This window comes from Drosophila navojoa, chromosome 2, assembly GCF_054131105.1.
Source record: "Drosophila navojoa isolate 15081-1374.11 chromosome 2, UAZ_NAV_1.0, whole genome shotgun sequence".
In the NCBI taxonomy this organism is placed as follows: domain Eukaryota; kingdom Metazoa; phylum Arthropoda; class Insecta; order Diptera; family Drosophilidae; genus Drosophila; species Drosophila navojoa.
This window is the reverse complement of record NC_142890.1, coordinates 7,692,556-7,710,449: the sequence shown is the minus strand read 5'-3', so window position 1 is coordinate 7,710,449 and position 17,894 is coordinate 7,692,556. Positions and strand designations below refer to the sequence as shown.

General features: G+C 38.3%; 5 protein-coding genes across 6 annotated transcripts; all 5 read left to right on the top strand.

Annotated features, from left to right (window-relative positions):
- Nucleotides 1–353: 353 nt before the first annotated feature.
- LOC108658159 (sarcocystatin-A) lies at nt 354–1,065 on the top strand. The gene is made up of 3 exons (XM_018104626.3): nt 354–537; nt 621–727; nt 796–1,065. The coding sequence occupies exons 1-3, from the start codon at nt 478–480 to the stop codon at nt 986–988; spliced, it is 360 nt and encodes a 119-aa protein (XP_017960115.1). The 5' UTR covers nt 354–477; the 3' UTR covers nt 989–1,065.
- Nucleotides 1,066–1,718: 653 nt separating this feature from the next.
- LOC149092098 (sarcocystatin-A-like) lies at nt 1,719–2,394 on the top strand. Its single transcript, XM_018110810.3, has 3 exons — nt 1,719–1,876; nt 1,931–2,037; nt 2,106–2,394. The coding sequence occupies exons 1-3, from the start codon at nt 1,817–1,819 to the stop codon at nt 2,296–2,298; spliced, it is 360 nt and encodes a 119-aa protein (XP_017966299.1). The 5' UTR covers nt 1,719–1,816; the 3' UTR covers nt 2,299–2,394.
- A 515-nt stretch (nt 2,395–2,909) lies between these two features.
- On the top strand, nt 2,910–3,754 carry LOC115561841 (sarcocystatin-A). Its single transcript, XM_030387411.2, has 3 exons — nt 2,910–3,064; nt 3,127–3,233; nt 3,302–3,754. The coding sequence occupies exons 1-3, from the start codon at nt 3,005–3,007 to the stop codon at nt 3,492–3,494; spliced, it is 360 nt and encodes a 119-aa protein (XP_030243271.1). The 5' UTR covers nt 2,910–3,004; the 3' UTR covers nt 3,495–3,754.
- Nucleotides 3,755–6,506: 2,752 nt separating this feature from the next.
- LOC149092097 (uncharacterized) lies at nt 6,507–7,135 on the top strand. The gene has a single exon (XM_089256546.1). It carries the CDS (start codon nt 6,646–6,648, stop codon nt 7,114–7,116), a length of 471 nt encoding a protein of 156 aa, XP_089112672.1. The 5' UTR covers nt 6,507–6,645; the 3' UTR covers nt 7,117–7,135.
- Nucleotides 7,136–7,843: 708 nt separating this feature from the next.
- Nucleotides 7,844–8,747, top strand: LOC108653800 (uncharacterized). Of its 2 annotated transcripts, none has more exons than XM_018104600.3 (4): nt 7,844–7,956; nt 8,021–8,059; nt 8,119–8,207; nt 8,286–8,747. In XM_018104600.3, exons 1-4 carry the CDS (start codon nt 7,864–7,866, stop codon nt 8,653–8,655), a joined length of 591 nt encoding a protein of 196 aa, XP_017960089.2. In that variant the 5' UTR covers nt 7,844–7,863; the 3' UTR covers nt 8,656–8,747. The 2 variants fall into 2 exon arrangements, with proteins under 2 accessions (XP_017960089.2, XP_030243268.1); XM_030387408.2 differs by having other exon boundaries at nt 8,262–8,747.
- Nucleotides 8,748–17,894: the final 9,147 nt, after the last annotated feature.

Here is a 17,894-nt window from a genome sequence, read left to right as displayed (position 1 = left end):
AAATAACAATTAATGTTTATATATAACTGGTTCTTTCTTTCTACCATAATATTATTATTTATATGAGAACATATATATTTATACGGGTATATTTGTTTACCTTTGTTCAACAACTCTTTCTTTCTTTTGTTAAATATTAAATATTCCGAATTAAATATGCAAAAAATATAATCTTCAATTTCCCCAATTAATACGTCACACATTTGCATAATTATAATCAAATAAACAAATAAAACAAACCAGACCTGATTCTAAAAATTATTTCTCTTGCTTGCTCTATTGCTCTCTCTCTCTCTCGTCTCGCTGCTCTTACATCGATTTGCTCAGTGCGCGGCAAATACTCACACACACACATACACTCTGCTTCTACTCAACAATTTGAGATCGGCTATAAATGCCGACTCAGCCGAGCGTCTAACTTCAGTCTGGAATCGTGCTCCACATCGCTCGGCAGAAACTTAGATAAAAAAAACTAAAATGCTCTCAATGAAAATCGTTTTTGTTCTCGGCTTGGCCTTGACAATTGTTTCGGCTGGCGTAAGTAAATAGTTTGAAGTGCGAAATATATACAAGTATATTGTATATAAATTTATATGAGTATTCAAAAATTATTCTTAAAGATTCTCGGCGGCGTCACTGAGCTCTCTGGCGCTGATCTGAAGGAAGCCGAAAACACCCTAAACAATTCTTTGTCCAAATTGGCAAGCGGCGATGGACCCAACTACAAGTGAGTATTAAAGGATTCTTATTTAGTGACTTGGATATATTTATTGAATTATTTAAATATCTGCTTAGATTGGGCAAAATCATCAAGGCCACTCGTCAAGTTGTTTCGGGCACCAAATACGTCTACGATGTGGAACTGATTGAGGGCAGCAAGACGAAGGTGTGCAACGTGGAGATCTGGTCCCAGCCCTGGCTCGAGAACGGAATCCAGGTGACCTTCAACTGCCCCGACGGACAAGTTGTGAAGAAGCACAGCGCCTAGGCGTGGACACTATTCCTTATAATCAATCATAATCAATCTGATCAAATATCAGCTTTGCAATAAAGAAAGAACAAAATTAAAGTGAAGTCTTTTGCTTTGGAAGAAGAGAGTTTGATATGTCATGACTCATTTTAATACATGTAAAATTAGTGAGCCTGTGGCTGGGGCTATCCTGAATGTCGTATAATATAATACTTCATAGAAGTCAACTTTTATAAACCAAACTTAATTATTATAGGTTCTGTCTGCTGACAGATTGATGAGCAGAGTTCAATTGCCTAGGTTACAAAAATCTAACTATGTCTGAATAAGAATATTTCCAACAAAAAAAAAAAAAAGTTTTTTAAATAATTTTTTTTTATATTTTCAATCAAGTTATTATATAAGTACAAAGTGTTTTGTTTTACTTTTTTTAATTTAAGAGTATAGAACTAAATGTGGCTTAGCGAGGTTTTGATTATTTATAAGTGTATGATTCTTTTTTCTTTGTTCGAGCTCTTTCTTTCAATCTATTGTTACAAATTATTAGCATATTTTTTATTTAAGTATAATCTGCCATAATTAATTTCTTACACATTTGCATAAGTATGGCAAATAGACATGTGAAGCAAACCAGATTTTATTCTAATTTCCAAAATACTATAATTTCTCTTGTGCTGTTCCCACTGCCGCTCTCTCACCTCAAACACTCACATATACATATACATGTACTTTTTTCACACCAACTAATTAGAGATTGGCTATAAAAGCCGACTCGGCTTAGCGTCTAGCATTCAGTCTGGATTCGTTCTTAGCAACGCTCGTTAGGAATTTCGAAAAATAATTAAAATGCATTCAATGAAAATCATTTTTGTTTTCGGCTTGGCCTTGACATTTGTTTCGGCTGACGTAAGTATATAGTTTTTATATATAAGGCAATGAATTAATAATGAATTCTTAAAGATTGTTGGCGGCATAACTGAGCTCTCTGGCGATGATCTGAAGGAAGCCGAAGTCACCCTGAACAAATCGCTGTCCAAATTGGCAAGCGGCGATGGACCCAACTACAAGTGAGTATTAAAGGACTCTTATTTAGTGAGTTGGATATATATATTAAGGTATTTAAATATATGCTTAGGTTGGGCAAAATCATCAAGGCCACTCGTCAAATTGTTGCGGGCACCAAATACGTCTACGATGTGGAACTGATTGAGGGCAGCAAGACGAAGGTGTGCAACGTGGTGATCGTGTCCCAGCCCTGGCTCGAGAACGGAATCGAAGTGACCTTTAACTGCCCCGACGGACAAGTTGTGAAGAGGCACAGTGTCTAAGAGTTGACAATATGTATATATACTACTTACTATAACCACTATATATATTATATACTACAACCATAATCTGATCAAATATAAGTTTTTCAAAAAAGAAAGAGTAAAATTAAACTCAGATCCTTTGTTTTTAATGAAGAGAGTAATGAGTTCATTAGGTATATAAAAAATATTACCATACTGGTGTTGATTAAAATTGGTCAGCATTTGTCTGGTTGTATCCTGAATAGATTACAGGGTATAATGGTTTTCTAAGCAGGTAGATGCTATAGGAGAAGTAAATTTATTTATTATCGGCCAAATATGTGTAATATATGCATAAATAATAGTAAATGTGCTTTAGCTAGATCTTGATTCTGTGCTTCTTCACCTTTGCTCAAATTATTTCTTTTAGTCTTTTATTAATTATAATTTATTTTCGAATTATAAGCTTCAACTTACCTACATTAAATTCTCATACAGATGCAAACGAATATTCAATTAGACAAATAAAACATGTCTGATTTGATTATTTTGAAAATACTATAATTTCTCTTGTGTTCCCTCTCTCACTCTCTCTGTCTACTCATAGACTTATGTACGTATTCGGCTCATACGCATTAATTAGAGATCGGCTATAAAAGCCGACTCGGCTTAGCATCTATCATTCAGTCTGGAATCTTGCCTTGCATAGGTCGGCGGGAATTTCGAAACAAGATAAGAAATTAAAATGCTCTCTATGAAAATAATTTTTGTTCTCAGCTTGGCCGTGACAATTGTTTCAGCTGGCGTAAGTAAATAATTTACAGTATCCTATAGACATAATCATATATGTATTACTCCTTTTTATAGATTGGCGGCGGCATAAAGGAGCTCTCTGGTGATGATCTGAAGGAAGCCGAACAAATCCTAAATGATTCGCTGGCCAAATTGGCAAGCGGCGATGGACCCAACTACAAGTGAGTATTAAAGGACTCTTATTTAGTGAGTTGGATATATATATTAAGGTATTTAAATATTTGCTTAGACTGGGTAAAATCATCAAGGCCACTCGTCAAGTTGTTTCGGGCAGTAAATACATCTACGATGTGGAACTGATTGAGGGCAACAATACGAAGGTGTGCAACGTGAAGATCTGGTCCCAGCCCTGGCTCGAGAATGGAATCGAGGTCACTTTCAACTGCCCCGACGGACAAGTGGTCAAGAAGCACGGCATCTAAGTTGATTGCCTCTCTCCTGGTCAATATTTTCCAACCAATAGCTGCATGAATGTATATAAATATTTATGTACATATATACATATATATGTATATTTATATATATAAATTTTTGCTAATTGATTATTTTTGGGCTTTAAGTTCAACTGATTATTCTCTCACTTAATTAACAAATTTATTTTAAATATACATATGTAGAGCCATATGTATATACTTAATGTATGTATATATTTAAATAAATGTGAAGAATTCTTGCTTACTTTCTCAGATCGCTTTGCTCATTGCGAGGCAAGTATTCACACACATACTCAGGTCGGAGTAGACAATTAGAGAACAGCTATAAAAGCCGACTCAGGCGAGTGCTTAATATTCTGAATTCCTGCTTAGCAGGAAGTTGAAAAAAAAAAAAATATATATATATATATAGAATACTCTCAATGAAAATCAAACAAAACTATAGTGATCTGCTAAAGGGAATTCTATGTATCGCAGTCAAATGAAGAGGAGATTCATCAATTCCTTAGGTAAATATTTCAAGCCAAGTAAGAGTTCTTTAGCGACGAGTATGAGACTATGAGTGCTTTTAAGAGCTCCTATTCTTTCTTTACATTCTGCATTCACAAGAAAGAGCTCATACACACACACACATACACACACACACTTTGAGGTGGTAAGGATGAGGACTTCAGGCCGACGTTCAAAACCAAAAGTAAAAATTTTAACCGATTGCTATTACGGGTTCTGGGATTGACGCGTTCATTTCAATGCATGAACTCGTCAATCCCAGAACCCATAATAGCTAAATCTCAATAGGTCAGACAGACAGATGAGCTGGCCTTGATCAACTCGATACTAAATCCGTTGGATTATCTCTGTAATTAAAGTAAATCCTTTTCCAGAGACGGGCACAGATTTCACGGTATATCCTAGACGTGCTTCTCAATCGCCACAGGGCACTCCCACTTTTCTGTATCTCAATTTGCATCTTCAATGAGCACCATCATCATCGTTTCGTTATATATATTTCTTGTCTTAATGCCATTTTTATTTGCGTTTAATTAGACAAGTTTGAAATATTGTAAATAGAAATCTGAGTCTTAAGTTAATTATTATTGTTTATATCCCGAACCGGTTCGTATTAAAAGCCGGCTAGCTGTCGAAAAAAAAAACTGTCTAAAAATACAAACAAGTTCACAGACGTAATTCACTGAAGTAAATACTGTTAAACTGGATAAATATTAAGCTCTAAATAGTTTCAGATTTAATGCCGTTCTTTGTTCTACATTGAAATTATCATAATTTAACTATATTTAATATATGTACATAAGTATCGATTTCTATAGACTTTAGTTCTCTTCTTTTTGTACTGGCCGCCAACGAGTTTATTTAGACAATAGAAAAAATTTTATAATTTCTTAGAGACAACTCGATTTTTGCTTTCTATACTATCTGCTGGGCTGATTGTGAATCTGATTTTAATATGCTTCTCATCTTTTTTTCATTTGCATTGCTTATGTAACTACATCATGATCAATATACCAAGAGTATTTCACCGAAAAATGTGTTCAAATGACGTGTAAACATCTCAAACAGCAAGCCTTATCAGCTAAGATAGACATAGAAATCTACCTTCAGACCTCTACTGTCTGTGCTTCAATATGTTCGTTTCTGTTATCAGCCAATGGAAGATCGTAGCCAAAATAAGCAGCAAGGCGATAGCGTATGCCTAAATGCAGGTAGGTGAGGAAAGGTGCACAAGCAGGTAAGATTGAAATTATTTGTCTTATGAAGACATGCGAACAGAGAATCGATAAAAATTAGCAGGCATTTTTCAGTTCTCTTCAACTCTTTAACGAGGCTAAGTGATTGTTGTTCTCTATTATGTATACATATATCAACTAAAATGATTTAATTAATTTTTCTTTTCTTTTCGTTGTCATTTTCCAATCAAACATACATATTGTATATATGTGTTAGTAGCATTTCCACATTCATATATACATACCAAAAGCTGGCTGCTATGAAACGTGCAGGTGAAATGAATCAAATTTATTGTAGCCTAACATTCGGCGCAAGCTAATAATCTTTTATAATTTCTCTTAAAAAAAAAAAATACTTTAAACTGACAGTTTACAATTTCTTTAAAATCGCTTTTCTATCTTTTATAAATTTTGTTGTATAATAATATTTATATCATGTAGCTCTTGAAATCTTTAATTAGCATAATTTTGCTAATTGAATAAATGAAAATCTAAAGACTCTAAAGTATATATTTAATATAGAGAAAAAGTCTCTAAATTTCTTTTATGATATAGGTGTCGCATATATATCAGAACTAAACACATTGATGACTAAGCATTTGAGCTAAATTTAGATCCTATTTCTTTATGATATATTGATATAAGGTTAACAACAAATCATATTTGTATTCTATATGCTTTAATTTATATAGTGTCTATTCTATATGAAGTTAAATTCTAGTAAATTCTATACAAAATTTCCGGTGGACACCCCCTTCCATATGACGCATGGATAAATTTGTATATCAAATCACTAATTGGAGTTGGCATGATCTTAAAGCCTTTATTGCACTGTTTCTTCAGCTGTTAGCAAATTCCTATGGTAAATAAATTTCAATGCCTTTCAGCTCCAGAGCTGCGATAACGGGCTAGAACAAATATTATTTATATATTATACTTAAACTTTGATATTAACAAACAAGAAAATACATGAAAAATTAAAAAAAAAAAAAAATAAAAATGAAAATAAGAAATGTATTTAGCCCAGTTAAAAGACTTTAAAGTAATTTAGTAAAAAAGAAAATGGCTTACAAAATAAATGCCTTAATCAAATACAAATAAAATAACGAAAATGAACTCTTAAATTGAATTTCATTTAATTCAAGGCAAACAAATTTAATTTGTATTTACCTTAAATTTTGGAATTTCTTCATTAATGAAACTGTTGAAGGTGAACTTTGATGTTTATTTAATAATGATATTTGGCTGATGTTCGACATTCACCCCAAGAATAGAAAAACATCTGCGCAAATTTGCAAATATGCGGCCGATGTTTTTGCTATATAAGAGCGGCATGTCTACTCGAAATTATATCAAACTCAAAAAGGATCTTGCATTGTTAACAATCTCTTGAGATGCGTGCTGCAACACTTGTCCTGAGCTTCGGCATTTTGGCCAGTTTCGTTGTGCGGCGCTGCGAGGCGGTGGCCTGTACATCCCTAGCGCCTGATGTACCCGAAGGTTGCACCAATTGCGCATTGCCAGCTAATGCCAATCTTCCTGACTGTCAAACAACAACAATAACAACAACAACGGAGGCCACAACAACAACGGCGGCCTCGACCGGAACTGGAACTGGAACTGGAACTGGAAATCGCAAGGGATCGCGAACTGTGGTCATCAGGAATCTAAGGTATACAAATATACGGCGCATTCGCAAAAATAACAACGCCAACAACAACGCCAGCAACAACAACGCGAACAGGCCTCAGAACAATCAGTGGAGACGTGGAAACGCGAGGCGTGGAAATGGTAGGCGTGGAAATGGTAGGCGTGGCAACGCGAGACGTGGAAACATCCCCAACGTGCGTGTGATCAGAGTGTAAGCCGATAAAACAGCATAAATTGTACAACTATCGATTCATAAATTCATTGAAAAATAAATATCAAAAATAAAAAATAATGTTTGCATATACATTTAATTTTTTCTATATTTCATCTAGTTTTGTTATATCCTGAACTCGTTGAAAATGGGAAAACATAAAATAGAGGAAGGCAATAGGCTCATTAAACTTAGTTTTTTAGACAATGAAAGAGAGTCAGAGGGAGAGAGAAGCGCGATAGATAGAAGAGAGCGAGAGAGAGAGAGAGAGAGAGAGAAATAGAGCGAGTGAGACAGGGTCAAAGTGAGATAGAGCAATGTAGAAAGAGTCGAAGAGGTAGTGTGAGTGAGACAGGTTGCTTCTTTTTCATTTTATTTTCTATTTCTTTCTCTTTCGCTTTTTATTTTCTCTCGCAGTTTTCTCACAAAATATGCAATTGACTTTAGTGCGAATAGTTCAGTAATATCAAATGAAATTCTTATATATCTTTTCTTTCATTCGTGTATATAAAAAAACTCAAAAATTTATTATTTTATAATATTGTATTGTTTACAATATTGTTGACTCTCTAAAACTGAGCATTGAAATTCATATACAAAAGTTCTATGGCTCGGCAGTCAGGTTTACAATTTAGCGTGAGAGTTTCCAATGAATGAACTTTTGTATCTTTGTATTATATTAATTATTATGACGCCACTAGTGTGTATTATAGAGTTAAGCAGAGACAAAGTGTGACGGGCACAGCGTTTCATGCGATTCAGTTGGAGTTGGAGCCCATCTCTGAGCGGTTCAGCCATGGAAATTTATCGCTACTTAACAATTGTGTTGCTCGCACAGCAAACGGTAAGTAAAATATATATACATATATTATACTATATATAATGTACAATTAATTGTGTTTATACAGCTATCGATTTGTATACCGCCCAACCACTGCATTGAGAACGTAAGTAGTCAGTATTTATTTTCGGTAGAGCTCTCCCTCCCAATTGTATGCCCCTGCAGATGGACTATAGCGACGCAAAGGAGCTTTACAGTTATGTACTTTCGAAATACGACGAGCTGCAAATGAAAATTAGCGGCGAGCCCTTGGGGTAAGTTTCGAGCAGTTAGTGTACAATAAAAAATGATGAAGTTCGCGGTGAAAGTTTTGACTATTTTGTTGAGCGCAGATTGCATGGCAAAGTTGTCACGCACGGCAACATCGAGGAGCAGCATATAGTGTTCCAGCTGATGGACAATACGCCGCACGACGTCATCCAGAGCTGCGTGTTTGTGGTTACCAAAGCGCCCGATGAGTGCGAGTCGATTGTGACCGTCTGCAACACATTTTTGGGACGCACGCCGCGGCCGTTGCTGGAGCGCAAGCCACTGACGGTATGTGAGGATGGCGTGCGCGAGGCGGAAGTGGAAACGGAGGTGGAAGTGGAACCGGAACGCGGACCGGAAGCCGAGGACACTGACGACGCCAATGAGGGTAAAGAAGCAACGCCAGCCACAGCGCCGGACGTCGACGTGACCAGCGACAGTGAGCTCATCTAGCCTGGCCTGGGATTTGGCTTAATGTGCTGTAATTCGTATTTGAAAAAGAATTGATTAAAGGAGCTTGAGTTGAAATGATTTGGCTAAAAAATAATTTGTCAATTCAAAGCTCTACTGATATAATTTCTATACATAGGCGTAGGTATCATAAGTTATTAGTAATGTTATATTTACCTAAAAATATGCCAGAATCAGCATAAAGTCCCATTTATAATTGAATTTCTTATATTTATACAATTAATTTAAATATTTGTATTAATATTATATTTTTTATTATTCAATGTCGTAACTTTATCTGTAATACAAACAGGATTATCTTTGCTCAAGATCACAGCATTTAATTCTCTTAAAGCAAGAGCACAAACTCAGTCAAAGCCTTGAAGTTCAACAATGGCCAAACGCCTGCCCACAAAAATGGCGCCTGCGCTTCAGACACTGACAAAGAGAATGCTCTTAATTTGAAGGCACAGTGGTCTGATGAGCATTTATACAAATCGAACTTTCAAGAAGTGGGCTATGGCTTAAAACTTTTCTTTGCGCCAATCTATTTCGTATAATTTATAATACATCATAATGTTACCTTAATAGTTAAAAATATAAAAACTTTAAATAATATCAATATATATGATACAGTTCGTTTGGCACCTATTGCAATTTCACCAAGCTATTTACAACTTGGCGTCACTGTAGCTTTTATTGTCAACACCCACAGGCACCTCGAAAGAGCGCGAGAGAGCGCATTAAAGCAGCGGCTTGTGCCAAATAACAGTAAACAAAGCGTAGCACATGCTAACGCTGACGCTGGCGTCGACGCTAGCGTCAAAGCAGCCGCTTTGTCTGCGCTGCGAGCGCTGCTGAAGCTGCTGCTGCTGCTGCTACTGCTGCTGGTTCGCCCTATCAGTTGATGTCTGGCGCCAAAGCGAACTGGAGCAACGGCAAGACGGGGAATAGTCCCGCTCAGAGTTCATAAGCTGCAGAGCACGATTACACACGGTGAGAGAGGGAGAGCGAGAGCACGAAAGCTAGCAAAAGCAAAACAAGAGAGTGAGCGAAAGAGAGAGTATGTGTGCCCAAGCGTTAACGCGACAACGTGAGGCAGCTAGACAGAGAGAGGGAGAGCCAGAGAGAGCGCAGCCATTTGGGTACGCTGTAATTTAGCTAGGCCCGCACAGAATTTTTTGGTCGCACACATCGTGCTCAGTGCTCAACTTGTCGTCGTGCTGTGAAAAAGTCGAAAAGCCGGAAATCGAGCAATTCTGTGACAGCGCTCATCCACCCACCGCTCTCGCCAGCTGCTCGAGCATTAGGCTGCCGCAAACACTACGTATGCGGAATCGCCGCCGGTTGTAAAACAAACGGTGCAAACAGTTTTGCATAATATGTACAGCAAATACAAATAGCAAACAATGGCGACTGCCCAAGAATTAGTGTACGAATCTAATCAACAATTCAGTGTTTTCATAAAAAATTAAAACAAATAGCAACAACAACAACAACAACAACGACAACAAAAGCCAGCAACAAGAAACCATAAACAAATGCTTGTCAAGTGCAGTGCAAAGCGATTTGTCGCATTTTTCTAATTCACATTCACCCGCGTCGTTTGTGTTATCAGCCTGAAAACATCAACAACGACAGCAACAATAATAACAACAATAACAACGACAAGAACGGAGACAGGCACCACAAAAACACTAGCAAACAAAAGGAAAAAAAACGAAAACAAAAACAAAAACAAATGCTTGCATTCTCGGCGATATGTAACTGCATTTCAAAATTGTCGCTAACGCCGCTGTCGACGCACATGTATATGCGTGCCTGTATGTATGTGTGTTTATAGGTGAGTAGCTTTTGTCATTATGCGTGCGTGTGTGTGTGTGTGCCTATGTTTGTTTTTATCTACAGCTAAGCTCAGCTGTAGTCGTAGCTTTAGCTGTGTTTGTGGCTTCTGCGTAAACAAAGCAACCAAACCCAACAACAAGAAAAACATGAAGAGAAATACAAATAAATTAAACACAAACACTCGACTCGAAAAAAAAGGGAACCAGAACCCCGCCTCTAATGGGAAAATTCTAATATTTTACCCTTGAATGCAAATGTTGTGTGTGTGTGTGTGGTTTGGCAAGGGGCGTAGGATGAGGGGCGGGGCTGGCTGCCTCCTAAAAGCTTTTTACTTTTGAGCCACATTTTTCGCCTTATATTTCATAAATATAAATAAAACGCAGCGGCTTCTTTCTCTGACGCGTAACGTAAATTACTTCAAAATTTGTTTTCACACAGTTTCATTTTTTTCTCGTCGTCACTTGCGCGCGATTTTCTCTCTCGTTCTGGCTTGCTTGCCTTGTTGCCCTTTTGGAGACTCGCCAAACGGTCGAACGAGCGTCCCCCAGGCTGACGGTGAGTCAAGTCAGTCCGTTAGTCGAATCCATTAGGTTTTTGTTGCTGCTTTTCCTTCTTGTTTTATTTTTTTTTGGTTTATGAGCAGAACGTTGCCCCATGTCACTGTCTGGCTGAATAACAGATCTCTTAAAAACAGTATATACGTATATAGTATATATACTTGCTTGTTTTTCCACTTTGACTTTATTTTTTAAGGATTTTAGGCTGTCGCAAAACTTGTTGACCCATTTATGTGCTATTTGTAATTTGTTATTTGCCAAAGACTTTATTCAATTCCCAAATTACTTGTTTTTTTTTTTTTGTTGTTCATTCTTTCATTTTGTTTTCTTAATCTCTTTGGCTCTGATGGACTCCATAAACATTAAAATCGTACAGATTAAAAGCTTTATTCCAACAATAACTCAATTTTCAGGCCATGCCCATATGACTTTGGTTCACTATATTTGGTTAGGGTCTGGGCCTTAACAATTTGCCAAGTGTTTTAGCACTTGAAAGGGTTTCGGGCAGAGTGCTGTCTTACAGTTCTTAAAGAGTGCCTACTTAGTCTCTATGTGTGTGTGTGTGTGTGTGTGTGTGGGTGTCTGTGTGTTAGTGAGGTCTAAATAGGACTCATCGATTCTTTCATTTTTGTTTTTTTAATACAGTTTTATTAACGTTTCCTTTTTAGTGTCTGTTGTGCGTGCTTTTCGCAGGGACCCGGCGCGTGTTTCTGTCCTTTTTGCCCGCTGTGCCTAAGCACACTTACGCACTCACACACACACGCACCTACATATTATACGTCAGTGTGTCTAGTCCACGACCTAAACGCTGAACTGGCCTGACGTTCATTGGCTTTGTGCGTTCCGCAGGCGGATATTTGTTTTTGTTATTGTTCCTGCATTCTCAGCAGCGCCATTTGGCCCGAGTTGCGTATCCGCTGCCGCTGCCGCTGCCTCTGCCGCCGCCTCTATATCTGCCTCTGTCGCTGTCTCTGCCTCTGCCTCTGCCTCTGCCATCATTGGCCATAAAATGGTGTCTCTGCGCACATTTTGCCAGTCGCATTCACATCTGCGACAGGCTTTCGCCTAGTTTAACCTTGCCTTGCGCCTCGCTTCTGATTTTATGGCACACACACACACATACCCACACACACACCGCGAGCACCCTGTGCACCCTCCGGCCTCCCTTCAGCTGCTCGCCAGACACATGAGCACATTTTCGCAATTTTATTTTGTTCCACATTTTCTTGGGCATTCCTCTGTGCCCTGGATTTTTGGCCCACATTTTGTTTCTGTTGTGTGCCTCCTGTCTTGTCGCCTTTGCTCGTTCGTCTGCCTTAGCCGACTTCATTTAATCAGCAATTCATTTATTAAAACGCCTCGCTTTACTGCAAAGCCCATTTTGACTGACCTTGAAGCGCTTGCTTTCCTTGCCATTCGGGTTTATTGATTCAGTTAGTCGGGCGGCACGGCTTGGCGCTGCATGCTGATCAAATTGTCGCTAATTTGCTGTCGTGTTGCCAAATTATTGCCTCAAATAAATTTACGTCCATTTAATTCCTTTTATCGCAGAGCCAGCGATAAAATAATACAATTAATTAAGTTAAATGCTAAAAGTTTCAAATGCCTGTCATTACAGGGCTAAAACAAAAACCACAATTTATCAAAAACCAAAAAAAATAATTTTAGATATATATTTAACTAATGCAAGAGCTTATCGAAGATTAGTTTGTTGGAATTCTCTCCTTCATATTTAATAGTAAAGCATAATAAAATGATATGACATTTAATTCATCTCTGCAGCCTGTCAGATTACGTATACGCGCCGTACGCCAGCTTTAACAAGCAATCGCCTCCGTTGAGCATTACTCATAAAAAATAGAGAAATTCGCGACTGAGCAGCAGAGCTATACTATTAATATTGACCCGAGAGTCTGAGAAACTTTTACCGAAAAGCAGAGCAGTTGAAAGATGTTGCGAAAGGCGAACGGCTGTCGTCATATCCTTGGCCAGGAAACAACCTGGACGATGCACGGCAGCCGCCGTCTGACTTTTCGTTGCCACATTTCAGTCGCTTCTTATTTTTTAGTACTTTTTTTTTTGTAATCTTATTTGGTTTCTTCTTCTTTATTTTCTTTTTTTTGTGCACTTTTAAGTTTCGTGTTATTCCAACGCGAAAAACTTCATCTTTGGCCCGTTTTGCCTGGCGCTTATCCGTCTTACCCCATTTTAGCGGTGTTTTTCTCGCCGCTCTTGTTCGATACTTTTCTAAAGAGCTGCTGCCACATTTTGTTGGCTTGCGCTTTTATGTACGGCTCCCGGCTGGCTTTTTACTTAGCTGCTGCCTTTCACTTGCCCAACCATTGAGCTCCAACGAATTCTCAAATACTCGACTTGAATATACCTAAACCGAGACCAGTTATGAGTCTCTCCAGCAAACTGAGTTAATAATGGCCAAGTGCTTTTCAGTGAGATTGCAAACTCTTTGTATATAATGTCACGTTTTATTTCAAAGAAATATGCATTACAATTTGAGCTCAGGGAATATTTTATGAAATTTTTTTATATATATATTTTTTTTTTATTTTTTATTATATCCTGAACCTATTGAAAATGAGAAACTAGGATAATGGCTTTGCATCTTTTCTTTTATTTTTATAGAAAACTTTTCATTTATTAAAGGTGGAAATTAAGTTAATGGTATTATGTTAAGAATTCCTTATAGTTTAATTTAAAATTATAGAAAATAAATCAAATAATTCTAATTACAGGTAAAAATAATAATAAAATCTATAATAATAATATATATATTTCATGTATAAAATTGCATAGGTTGCATAAGGAAAAATTGAGTTAATGATATTCTGGCAAGTCATATCGTTGACTGCAAGTTTGTTTTGCAAATTATAGAAAATAATAAAATAATAAATAAATCAATTCTAATTGCAGGTGAGGTCAGGGCACTTAATTGGCATTCTACAATCAGCTAAAAATGCTGTGCGATATTCGAATAGTTTGGCATAATTTTATTATTTTATTTTGTTGCAAAACTCACTTTGAATTTATTCCCTGCGGTTGTTTGCGCTTCGCCGTGTCGCACATAAATTTTGTTTTTTCCCCATATTTTTTGGGGGGTTTTACTGTTGGTTTTTGCAGCAGGATATCTTTTACGCATTTGCCCTTTGCTGTAAGCTGTATGTGCACACACTCACACTCACGTAGCCTGACCGCGTTTCGCTTTTACTTTTAGTTGTTTTGCTCGTTGATTTGGTTTTCTCTATTGTTTCTTATTTTTTGTTGTTTCTTGTGATTATTCTTTTGCGCTATTTTTAGTGGGCAACATTTATTTTGGTCGCTTCGGTTTTTGTGTTTGTCATTTTGGCCGCAAAGTTGACCCTTGTGTTGGTGACAGTGCGAAAACAAAAGTGTCCACAATTGAAAGGCTTTGGCAGCTCCGTTCTCGTTCTCGTTCTCATTCTCTATTGTCTTTTGTCGTGTTTCCATATCGATTATATAATCATCGGAGGGCGTCTCTGGCACGTGGACATGCCACGCAATTACATTTACCCATTTACCATACCAAATGCACTAAATATATATACATATTCACTATATGTATGTGTGTATGTGTGTGTATGGCTGGCAATCACATTACGTATACGCGCCATATGACGGCTGGGTAAAGAACCTTGCATTGAAAATGCTTGAGCTGTTGTTTGATTAAGGTCCGGATTAGATAAGACCGTGTAGTCAGGAGTCAGGCGAAAGGCCACGCTCTGATTTTCGTCGTAGCTCAGCAATTCGACTTCATAATTAAATTATGCCAGCAGCAGCAGCAGCAGCATTGCCTCTGCCCAAGCGCCACTCATTGAGTTAATTTGTGACAATTTGTGACTGAGTTGAGCTCTCGCTGTCGTTCTGTTGGCCAGTTAATGTTGCTGGCTGGCTGGCTTGAGCGAAAGGATTGCCTCTTTTCTGCCCGGCTCAAGCCTCGCTGAATAAACAACATTCATCTACCGCTTTGCTTGTCCCTGCGCACCCTCCCTCAACCTTGCCCCATCCCTATCCCTGCCGCATTGCTTCCGCTCGGTTCGTTAAATCGTGCGGCTATAAAGAACCAACCCGTTGGCCGACAACAACAATGGCAACAACATCAACGTGGACATCGCAGCTCAGTTTTGTTGTGCGCTTTTAATTAACATAATTTGATTTGTTCACAGCAATTTCAACTCGCCTTTTATGCATATAAAATGTACAACAATTTTCCATTATTTAATTTTGTTTTCATTTTCTTGCTCATTTCTTTTCCTTTCTTTTCTTTACATTTCTTTTTGGTAGCCAAGTGAAATGAATTTGGCTACAATTATTAGCTCTTATGCAGTTAAATGAAATTTGGCCAAGACAAGTTCTCAGTTTGACCTACAACTAAATAGATCTAATTCCTTCTGCCTAGCCTCTATTCATGCCCAGCTCTGAGCTCTAGGCATTGCTTAAAGTTATTTATCAAACTCGATTGCTTGGGGGCGACTGTGCGAAGTTTTGTAGCAGCTTGCAAAAAACTCATTAAACAAGACAAAAAGAAGAACAAGAAGTAGAAGAAGAAGACGGCTTGCTGATCTAATGAGCCACAATATTAATGAAAGTGCAAAACCAAAATTGAAATTGTGTTAAAAGTTTTTCAATTGAAAATTATTAAGTGCTTTGTGTTTGCTTAACAAGCTGAGCGACTAAATAAGAGACGGCTGAAGAGGGCTTAGCAGGCCTGTTTAAAAATTCTTTCAATATATGAAATATATTGTATAATGTAGAATTCTCTCAGAACTGTATAAAACAGAAATCAAACTTTAATAGTATTAGTGTTTAGATTGCATATTACAATCAACTTAAGCATTTTCAGATGCCAACTTTTCGGGCATGGCATTAGCAAACTAGCTGTTTTTTTTCTGCTGCTGGGATATTTTTGTTTAGTTTGTATGTATGCTGAAAAGGACTGTAGTTCCTGGCAAACAGACTGGCTGAAAGTTTTTACCATAAAACGAAGTGGAGTAGAGAATTCAGCAAAATGCGAGTTTGTTGAAATTTTGTGAAATGTAAGCAAATTTTTACCCCACAAAAGTCGCAGCATGCAAATTTCCGGCTTTTAGTAAGCGCTCACTCGCTCACTCTCTCTGTGTGTGTGTGTGTGTTGAGCAACAGTGCGTGTCAGAACTGTTCGCATTCCAAATAAGTGCTCATGAATGTATGAATATTTGATGGACCAAATGTAACTAAATAACATACATATATGTAGGCCTGCCTAGGCCAACCTACGTCTACTGGGAATAGCTGGGAACTAGTGCCTAAAAGCCGTGACAATCACATGAGGCACTCACACTCATGCAGCTATCAGCTATTGCCAAATGCAGAAAATCCAAATGCCATCATATTTAATTTATGTTCACTATGTGCTGCGATGCTGCTCAAGTAAGTTGACTGTAGTTCCATATGGGTCCAGCTGGGCTATTACACGCACACACACACACACACATAGACAGGCACAATTCTGCGAAAAGGACATATGTAAAATGTCAGGCTGTGAGTGTTAGTGCGTGTGTGTCAGTGTGTGTGTGTGTGTGTCGCTCGTGTGTGTTTTGCGGTTTTGCAATCCAAGATGCGGCACCCCAGCATCAGGCTAAGGACACCCCATCCATTGCAGTCGTCCTTAACTGCGGCTGTTGCTCTGCCGGCTGCTTAAGTGCCCGGACTCAACTCAGCTGTGCTGCCTGTTTCCGCTGCTTCTATCTCCCTCTCTCCCTCTCTCTCTCTCTCGTTGAGTTTTGTATCTGTGGCAGGCATCGCCGCCCATATAAAAATCCATGTAACATTAGTTCGTTAGCTTTAACCGCCGCAGTTGTCGTTGTCTCTTCACATATTTACATGAGTATTTTGTTTGTTTTAAGGGCCGTTCTTGTCGCTGCGCTTTTGTTTTGTGCCGAGTTTGTGCTCTGGCACTGAAGTGCCAGTGCTTGAGGTTGCCGTATGACAGACAACCAGACAGACGTACAGACAGGCAGACCGAACGACAGACAGACAAGCAGATAGACTGTCAGACTGAGCCAGAGAGAGAGAGAGAGAGAGGGAGTGTGAGACAGGGGCACATTCATGTTGTTCATGACAGCAACAGCAACAACAGCCGCACACAAAAAGAGCCATAAACATTTTTGCCAGCACCAAGTTGTGTGCTAACCATGTTCGTATAATTATGCCCCAGCTGCTGTCAGGTTGGCACAACTCTTGACTTCTAACCGTTCCCAGTCCGTCGCACCTGGCGTACAGTTGAACAACTAATCCGTGTAGCTCAACAGGCTTTTGTAGTCCTGCCGCCTGCCACAGCCTGCAGCTAGACGAACTTTGGCTCGGCTGCAACAATGCCATGAAAATGCCTTGAAAATGCCATGAAAATGCCCTAACAAGCGTCTGAACTAATTAATAGCCACCAAAGGGTCTAGCTAGATAATGCACTTGCGTACAGCTGGCCGACTATTGAGTTATGCTGTTAGCCAAGTTAACTGGGCTATAATCTCTCCTGCGGGGCTGCTCTAATTTCGAGACTTTGCATTCACATTCAATATTTAACGATTGCCAATTAATTACATAATAATTGAGAAACAGTTTCAACTCTTTTATGGCTGCCACAAAGTCGTTCGGTGTTGGCCATAAATTGATAAATCGTTGTTAACTATTTCAAAAAACCGAGTGAGCAATGCTTTGAGGCTAGGCTTGGGCTGGTTTGGCCACGCGTGCTATCGTCCAACTATAAATTGTGGCATATGCGGCGTATGAGCAACGCGAGGCGATAATTAAACGAGAAAATGGCCAACA